This window comes from Papaver somniferum, unplaced genomic scaffold (genome assembly GCF_003573695.1).
Source record: "Papaver somniferum cultivar HN1 unplaced genomic scaffold, ASM357369v1 unplaced-scaffold_150, whole genome shotgun sequence".
NCBI lineage: Eukaryota > Viridiplantae > Streptophyta > Magnoliopsida > Ranunculales > Papaveraceae > Papaver > Papaver somniferum.
This window is the reverse complement of record NW_020624377.1, coordinates 315,958-326,121: the sequence shown is the minus strand read 5'-3', so window position 1 is coordinate 326,121 and position 10,164 is coordinate 315,958. Positions and strand designations below refer to the sequence as shown.

At 35.4% G+C, this 10,164-nt stretch overlaps 1 protein-coding gene across 1 annotated transcript; it reads right to left on the bottom strand.

Moving 5' to 3' along the window:
* Nucleotides 1-2,302: 2,302 nt before the first annotated feature.
* LOC113335916 (alcohol-forming fatty acyl-CoA reductase-like) lies at nt 2,303-5,267 on the bottom strand. The gene is made up of 10 exons (XM_026581929.1): nt 5,120-5,267; nt 4,937-5,040; nt 4,659-4,858; nt 4,454-4,554; nt 4,152-4,353; nt 3,876-4,040; nt 3,668-3,749; nt 3,258-3,560; nt 3,041-3,168; nt 2,303-2,790 (listed from the first exon to the last, which is right to left on the bottom strand). The coding sequence occupies exons 1-10, from the start codon at nt 5,196-5,198 to the stop codon at nt 2,637-2,639; spliced, it is 1,518 nt and encodes a 505-aa protein (XP_026437714.1). The 5' UTR covers nt 5,199-5,267; the 3' UTR covers nt 2,303-2,636.
* Between the last annotated feature and the right edge of the window lie 4,897 nt (nt 5,268-10,164).

Below are 10,164 nucleotides of genomic sequence, written 5' to 3'. Positions count from 1 at the left end.
TTTTTCCAAATTCTGATTTTTGGGCCATCGTACATTCGGAACTTTACAAAAAAAATTATCCTCCGAATATTACAAACCACGCCATGGATCCAGGTGGTTCCAAGGGCCAATATTGAAGGTTAGACAACCCATATTCGGACGTTTCGGTAACTAATTTAACTTCCGATTATTTCAAAGACAAAATTTGAAAAGTATAAGTTTTTCCAAATTCTGATTTTGGGCCATCGTACATTCAGAACTTTACAAAAAATTATCTCTGAATATTACAAGTTCAAAACAAACCACGCCATGGCTCCAGGTGGTTCCAAGGGCCAATATTGAAGGTTAGACAGCCCATATTCGGACGTTTTGGTAACTAATTTAACTTCCGATTATTTCAAAGAAAAAATTTGAAAAGTATAAGTTTTTCCAAATTCTGACTTTTGGGCCATCGTACATTCGGAACTTTACAAAAAAATTATCCTCCGAATATTACAAGTTCAAAACAAACCACGCCATGGCTCCAGGTGGTTCCAAGGGACAATATTGAAGGTTAGACAGCCCATATTCGGACGTTTTGGTAACTAATTTAACTTCCGATTATTTAAAGACAAAATTTGAAAAGTATAAGTTTTTCCAAATTCTGATTTTTGGGCCATCGTACATTCGGAACTTTACAAAAAAATTATCCTCCGAATATTACAATCGGTAGGTTGTTTAACAAAATAATCTATCGATTTCGTATAATCGGCTAGTTTTTATATTAATAATACTCCGATTACATCCATTACATAAAGTTCAAATGGCCTTAACCTTACAATTTCGTCAAAAGCCCCTAAATCCATACTCCTAATTGACCATAAAAGTATTAAAACAGATCATAACTTCCAGTGACCATAGAAATTGTCCCTCTTGATTTTGTAGCATCCTTCATGTTCAAATCGTTTCCCGTAGAGGTCCACATACCGGCGATCCACAAGATTTCTCTGAAATTACGAATGAGTAACAAGTTAGTACTAACTTTTGTTAATGTGAGTTGGAGTTACAGAGATACTTACTCGTTTTTCATATGTCCACCAAGGAAAAGCGTTCCTAACAAACCGTTCCTCATCTTCAAGTTTGTCAATCTCCTTCTCGAGAGCATTCTTTCTCATCTTAATATCATTGGATGATCTTCGAATTCGATTACCATCTAAGGCCCCAAATACCATTAAGATACGGTTCATATGCTTCGGATTCGATTTGTGGAGCTTGTGAACACGATCTGAGCAGTTACCACAACCCACGCTCTATAAATAGCACAATCTTCTTCTTCGGCAAAAGAAATATCCATGTTTTTGTTATGAAAATTAAAACTGAAGAGAGGAAAGAGTTTGGTGCAATTGGGGTGATAGATATGAGTTTCTTCATATAGGTTTAGGGTCCAACGGCTCTTTTGTTTTCCCAAAAACTCAACGGCTCTTTGACGAAAGTTGAATGGGAGAAACTAATAATCGATAGGTATTGTATTTAGCATATCTACCGATTATGGTAGCTTTCAAAATTTGAATTTGGAGCAACTTATCTCGGTAGGTTTTGGTATATTTAACTCCCGATAACGCTGCATCCAAAACCGAACCAAGTGGTTATGGCTGGTGTGTACACTCAAAACATATGGAATATGGCAGGGTTCGATCGTGGCTCCTTATAATCGGTAGGTTGTAAGTTGACCTTCCGATTATAACAGCCTTCACCTTCTTCTCTATAACTCTAACAACTCAAAAATGAAAAGAAATGGAAAAATGAAACAAATCATTCTAATACTGCACCGACTACAATCGGAAATCTGGGAAATATTTTGGCTTCCGATTGCAATCGGAGGATAACATGTTATCATATCCTCCGAATATATAAGGATAATTTCGCCATTACGCGGAGTAAGGACTGACTATTTTCCCTTTGGGTGACCTTTGTGTTATTGTTGGCCCTAAATCCTTTCGAGTGACCCCTAAAAACGCCAGGATGATTATCCCACAATATTCTACATAACTATGTCAGTGGATCCTCCCCATTACTTTCGTAGACAGTTAACATGTACTTTTGTTGGTAGATCCGAAGATTCGTTTCTATACCAGATTAGATGCTCTTCTATTGTACTGGTAGTGACTCATTATGGTACGGGAATATATCTTGGCTTTCCATAAGAAAATTAAAAATAAAATGTGTTTTAGTTTTGAGAGCTTCTTAATACCAAAAGAGAACAGTTGTTACAAATGAATTAATTTCTGGTCCAAAAAAAAACAAACGATATGGGCAGAAAGGGAGACATAAAACCAGAACCAACTGAAGAAAGAAACAGAAGATAAAAATATAAGTAAAAGAATCGGTGAAGCGAAAAATTATATCAATAAGCTCATATAAAGTGCTCCATCCGAATAGGAAAAAATTCAGGAGCTTTCAAGTGATTCTTTATTTTATTTTCTTCTTACGCAGGCTAAGCACCATCCAACAGAGGAGGAGTATCTTTGTCACCCCGTTTTCCAAAATCTGTGATGATGAACAGGTGGATAATCATCATCATCATTGTCATTATAATGTATAGCTAGGATATTAAATCTACAATTAATATCAGCATTAGCAACCATGATAAAACTTCTCAGAGGAGATCCAACGCATTATCACTTAAAAACATATTTGACAAGACCCGGAATATGAACATTCATGAAGTAATCCTCCCAGTTGATGCATTTGGGATCAAAGTATAACATATTTGTCTCTGCTTCATCCAATCTAACCTCCATTCTTTGCTTCTCCGTATTCGAGTCATCAAAGCTGAAACATACAACAACATTAATGAGTTAAATTTGTACCCGAATGGCGATGGCAATTTAAGATAAATGCAAATATTGATTAGAGAGTTTGAGTATTCTGTATCGAGTTTTCCCAAGACAGACCAAGGAAAGTGCGACTCAACATAAGCAGCACCTTGTGATCATATCAAGTGGTGCAACATCTCAATAGATTAAAGAATGACAACGTATTAAGTTGCATTTTCCTTACGTATGCACATAGATTTACTTACATTCCTTTAAAGGTAGCGTATGGTTTATAAAGTTCAATCATTCGTAAAAGGAGATTAATCTTCCGTTCCTCAATGCTACATATATCATGGAAATAATTGCCAAATACTGTATTCAACAGCAACATAACCTATAAAAAAGCAGTGATCATATGGGATTAGATATTGTGAGATTCATCATTGGAATATAATGAAATTGGTAATATAAGTTTTCGCCAACCTTGACAGGAAATACACAAGTAACGTAGAAGAATATTAAGAAGCTCGTCATGGTGGGGAAAATTATAGGAGAAGAGATCCTGATAGGTTTTCCAAAACTTCCCCCCTTCGACGGTGGTGATAGCATTGGATTCTTAGAGAAATAATTATAACCATAATCTATCAACTTAATCCCATGATGAAATGGCGCTTTAGCAGACGAAGCCGAGTGGTATATGAACGGCCTATCATCACCATCTGATGGCTGGTGTGCATGACCAACCATTGCAACTATTGCCGCATTCACCACCAAGTCTGCTGGAATCTGCATGGTAAACTAATATCTATCACGCCCAATTAAGTTAAAAAAAATTATAATATAATTAAGTGAAAAAAAATTTAGGGTTCCATATAAATTCTTAATTAACTTGCCACATCTACGATGATCTGAGAATTCCCTGCAATGCATCTACACTTCCCTTTACCAAAAGCAAGGAAGAAACCATCAATGGTCCTGTTGTTAATAATTGAAAAATCACCGAGAGTAAATATTCAGTCATTGACGAGATTCATGTTCCCTTTAGAAGATAGACATTAATTAAATTAGTTATTATTTGTAAAGATTGATTTGAATCAGAACCTAACGCCTTCGATCCAACCAGGAAATGGGTCTTTGAGAGTACTAGTAACAATAGTGGGTCTTAATATAACAATTTTATGATCATGTCCTTTAGATTCACTAATTATCATCTCTCCCATTGCCTTTGTAAACACATAAGAATTTTGCCATCCAAATAATCTTGCCCTGTTTGCAGAAAGATAGAAAAATAAAATTAGCACCCATATAATCATACCCATACAAATAACGGATACATATATATAGATATTAGCACTGCTAGTTTTAAATTTGTCTAACCTTTCAACGCCAAACTCCTTCATGGCAATCATTTCTTCTTTCTGGGAAGCTTGGTTAGCTTTGAGTTCATTCAGTCTTCCTGACATAAGCGTCATCTCTACTTCAATGTCTAATAACTCAGGTGACTTTGTCCCGTTCAGCGGTTCGCCCATTCTTATAGGATTCTCTAATATCAATCCTGACTTCTCACCACACACGTACGCTGATATGCACATATATGTACATGTTTTTTAATGGTATTATTAACATGCCCGTGCAAGCTTCATATTATTCGGTGGGAGAATGATGAAAGAAAAACTGACCCGTTGATACGTGAAGAAGCAACTTCAGCTTTTCACACTTCTTGGAGAATTCCGAAACATTCTTAGCTCCCATAGTATTAGTAAGCATTGCCACATCATATCTTCTCATCACATGCATAAAGAGAAACACATGACATATTTCTCAAATTAATCAAAAAGATTTCAGTTTCAGTTACAGGCCAAAACATAGAGGCAGGTGAATTACCTTTCATCAAATTTTGTAACTCCGGCAAAATTAGCAACAATATTAACTTCCTTCGATATCTTATTAATCATATTCGAGTCGTTAATTCCCAAGTTTTCAAGAGAAATGTCACCGGCAACTGGTGTCACCTTCTCAGAAATAAAAGCGTTATATGTGCCACCATGTTTTGTTCTCAAAACCCTGAACACCTCGCCGGACACCTATATACGTACAAGTAGGCCATTAGTATAAATATTTGCAGCGGCAAAGGAATTTAGATGGATTGCACGTTTATATACCTCGTTATCGAGACGCTGAGCAGCAGCCGCGGAGTTGGGAGCTCTTATAAGAAGATAAAGTTGCTTCAGATTAGGCTGTACCCTGAGCAATTTCTCCACAAAAACTGCATAGAAGTAGTTAAAAATTGTTGCAAATTGGAAAGAAATAACTAATGAATATGTTTGATCAATGGAGGTTCTTACGCTTAGCAAGAAAACCAGTTGCGCCAGTAACTAGGATGGTTTGGTGCTCCAGAGATTCAACAACCGAAATCAACTCCATTATATGCCTAAATCAAAATTTGGAGAGGGTTAGAGAGTCTAAGAAAGTAAGTCTTATCTCTTCAGGAGAAACAAAAATACCCGAATATATGTGTATGATGATATATATGCTGGGAAGTAGTCCTGCTAATTTATACAGCTAAGCTTAAGCTTAGTGATATGTATTCCATTTTTAACCTTGGGCATCTAACTAGTAACTACTACTGTAATTCAGTCAATGTTTAGTAATCAGTGACCCCACTGAGCACTTTTAGATTGTATTTGACTGTTCGGTAATCAGTGACACCACGAAACAGCCTGTAATGCCACAATGACCGTGGAAGCCACCAGGAAAAATCCTGTGGCACTAATAGAAACGGGCCCCACCACTACTGAGACCGCCCCTATTAGTGCCACGAGATTTCTTCCGGTGGCTTCCACGGTCGTTGTAGCATTATTGCGAAACAACATCATATTTGGAGGAGGGAAGATATTTGGAGGAGGGAAGTGGTACCTTTGGACTTTAGAGAGATATTTGTTTGGACAACATTATATTTTGTCCAATTTTGTTTAGAAGAGATTTGTTGGGACACAAATTTTAAACCAACAAACAAAACCGCCAGACACATAATTACATCAAAGGAGGGATTCCTGCTGTCCTCCACGGGACCCATCGGGACCCACAAAATAAGTTGTGAGAGAAAAAGTGAATTCGGTTTTGGTTTGCATGGTTCACGATCTCGGTCTGTCAAGAAGCACCGAGTATTTTAATGGTTGTAAAAGTTCAAAAATATGTGTATTTCTTTTTTGAAAAATATGTGCATGTAGTTTAATCCACAACCAGCAATGGTCTTTGACCTCCGGATCCGTTAGCCAGTGTTTATGGTTGTACAGATTTCCTTTCACGCATGCCTCTGGTCTTCTATAACTTTTAGTTGTTGTGCACTAATTTCTTTTGATCGACTCTAAAGTTCTAAACTCCTTGGTAAAGAGAAAGATAAACAGCAAAGCGATGTTGAATTTTTTAATGAACTGAAAGATATATTGCAATCTCTTTATTAAAGTTCTCAATGAAGAGGAAGATCTTGCAATGAGAAAGGGTAATGAAGATTTTGAATACTATCAAGCTGCGGGAACTCGAAAAAAACCTAATCAATGAGAGCTCTCTCTCTATCAACTCCTCGATGGCATCACTCGGCTAGGCATTTCATAGACTTGCTTCCCTTAAGTGAGGCGGAAAGGGTGAGGCCGCAGCCAACAGGTCCTATCTATAAAAGTTGAAATTAAATTTAATAATGTTGATTAGGAGCAACTCTTTTCTGTAATTTGAGTTTCAATCCTTCCTCCGTATGAAGCGTAACAGTTGGTTTAGGGTAAATATGCTGGCTGGCCTTCCCAAGTTCCAATACTTCAACTTGAATACCGATAAATGAGATGCATGCAGACAATACGTGAGTAAATGAGACGCCTGCAAGCAATACGTGATTAAGCGTAATAGCAGGTTTAGAGTAAATACATATGGAGCTAATTTCATTTTTTGAAGATACTCCTTCCCCATTTATTTTATTCATATTTCCCAGGTAAATTTTAGGAATTCAAGCCAATCAACTGGATCTAGTATAAAAATTCGGAGTCCTTTTTATGGACTCAACTCACTCTTCAAATAAAGACTGTCCTTGAAGAAGTAACGAAAAAGACTGCCCTCGAAGAAGCAACGAAATTGTAGTTATAATATTAAGAAATAGGATAGGTCCTTCTTTTCCAAATTGAGAAAAAATGCAAAGACATCTCTATCCTATACCATAAGATTAGAAATAGTCTTATGTGTTCCTGTCATTGTTGTTTCAATAACAAGTCTTTTTGTTTTCAAATCAGGGAAATGAATTGATCCATCATTTATTGCGCTGGAATAAAATAAGAAATGGCCCGGCTAGGTACTGACCAGGCCGGGGAATAAAAGGAGCTTTCGGCTAAAAAAGGGGAAGATTCTGTTTTTCTTTCTATGGAAGATATACCCATTAGTACGATTTAGTTGAAATATGAATATGTTGGCTCGTATACCACAATTACCGTAGTTTGGCACCCAGGTCCTAACTGATTATGATAATTATTATTTTAATAATGGTTTTCTAGTGAAATTATGGACCTACATATTTTCTAAAGAAATCATGGACCTGCATCTTCTTCTAGTATCCGGAGTAAACAAGAATGATCTTTTTTTTTTTGGGACCAGGGATTTTTTTGAGGGGACGATGGTTATATTAGGTCACCTTCCCTATAGTTATGGGATGTTCTAAAGTTAGGAAATGACTAACTTATTTTTTATCCTTATTAATAACTAACCTAATAACCTCCCTTCTAAACCTACTAGCTTAATTTACACTCTAGTTCATAAATATAAAAACACTATTAGAGGCACTAGCCAAATTTCATTTTAAACTCTTCTCTCATCTTTTTTTTCTCTCTATTTTCATAACCGTTTTAAATCTGGATTTTAAAATTTTGTATATTAATGTTACTGTCAATTGTATTTTTAATACATTTGTGATTGATAAATTGAGGGAGTAGTAATCATATAAATTGATGTTGCAGAGAGAAGTTCGGCAAGAAATTTTGTGAAAAACTTTGTCGAATTAGCCGAACCTTAAAGAAATGAAGAACAATTTGGCTGTTTCGCAAAAAAATATATTCATAGACGGACTTTTTAATTTCCCAGACGAACTTTTTATTTGATAGCCGAACTTTTAAATTTCCCAGGCGAACTTTTTTACTTCCTAACCGAACTTTCTGATTTCCTATCCTAGTTTTCAGAAAAAAGTTTGGCTACGTCGCAAATTTTCTTTCTAACCGAACTTTTCTCTAAAATCCTATATATTGAGTTCGGTTACTTCGCAATCTTTTTCTCTTAATCTATTTATTGAGTTCGGTTATGTCGTAATTATTTTTCTCATACCCGAATTTTTCTCAGAAATCAAAACTCCATTAAAACCAAGTTCGGCTACATGTGCCTTCACAAATATTAACCGGACCCCATTTACAGATAAGCTCAGCTACCTGTTCTTCAGATCTTGTAGCCGAACATGTTCGACTTAGCGCAAATCAAGCTATAATATTTCAAATTTTCAGAAAACTTTGGCCAATTTGCGCAACAAAAAACTAAATTTAAAATATGCTTGAGTAGTTTGAAGGTTCACTAGTAGAAAAATCAACATCAATGTCGTTTCAGAACTGTCACGGTATCTGTTTAAAGAGGGTTTATGTGAAAATTTTAAGCGTCACCAAACGCAGTGTCACCGTAGGGGACAATTTATTATAATGACGCTTCTGAACAGTCATATAACTGTTACGAATTAACCGCTAAAATGTCATATCATATTTAAAATCGTCATTGCAAGAGACATCCACAACGCTTTTGTGTATAAAACGCCACCTAAAGAAGGAACATAATAAAAAAACCATTGTGTGATTTTTAAAAGTGTGGCTTAAGGAACATTCAGATGGTTCTTGGTGTCCATATTCTTGTATATTGGATTTTTTTTGAAACTAAATTTACACGCCAAACTAAAATTAAATAAGAAACATAATTAAAAACATAATAAAAAAAGTGTAAATTATTGAATTACGCTTCATTCAAAAATGTCACCACAGCGTGGGTTTATTGTAATGGTTTATAGTAACCACCGTCACAGTGAGTTGTGTACCGTGTCAGTTTACACAACCGCCACGAGTTCTAACATCAATTAGCGATGGTTCTCCCAGGAAACCGTTAGCTATACCTAACCAACAACCTTTTGTGATGCTTATTACTAAAACCGTCATGGTATAAAATCTCAAACCGTCACCAAATCCCACGTTTGGCCTACTGGTTCAGATTAAAAAAAAAGGAAAGAATTGATTTTTTTTTCAAAACTCTTATATTCTCCTTCTTCTTCTCTATCAATAACTTAATTTTAAAAAAAAATATCGATTTATTCTTACATTAATTATTAATTAACTTAACATAATCATTTAACTAATCATCACACTAACTAATCATTATACAAACTTAATTAGGAAGCGTAATTTTGGTATTAATATAAATATTAGGATAAGAGGTGGCTTAGATTTACTTCTAAATGTCTTACCAATAATAAAATCACGATTCCCTCAAAAAAACCATGATCCCAAAAAATCGTTCATGGATAACGTGCATTTAAGTTGGAATTGTAAATAAAGCCCGCTAATTAAGCCCATCAAGCCTTATTCACCTCCGCTAACATAAAAGAAGTTTCCAAATATTTTGCTTCCTTAATAACTTAACAGACAAGTTTGTACAATTATTCAAATACATGGTTTTCAACGGTAGGATAAAAACCGATTCTATGTTTTCTAACCAATTTAATATCTATATCAATAAAACATCTCTCCCAAAATAGATTTATCCAACGACGTAGGCAACACTCGCCGATCCACGTGGCTTTTTTATTTATACTTGTTTCGTGTTATCAATTCTGTTTTATATCACCATCATCAAATTAATCATGTTCAATGCCTAAAAATAATTTTTCGTACAGATAATGATTTCGAAATTAATTAGCTGCGTATGGGACTGTTACTTTGGAGATCCAGGTCGTAAATTCGTAGCTAGTTAACTATATAAATAAATTTGATTTAATCTTTAATTATAAGTATTATTGTTTGCAGGACTGTAATCATTGTGTTTACTCCAAATGCTTTTTGTTTCTAGTGAAATGAATGGACCTGATGTCTTCGTAATATCGAAAAATGAGATGCAAACGGCATCCGATCAAGTTGCATTTAAGATGTTAGCTGATGGTTGAAAACTTGTAATTTAGATGTTAGCTGTTAGCTCGTATACGACTATTAGTTATACCGGTAAAATTTCGCACCGTGGAAAAGAAGTAGCATGGGAACTTGTTCCATTTTGGTCATACGATCGAAAAGTTGATGCAAGACCAAGGATGCAGGCCACTTGCATATGCAGTCAA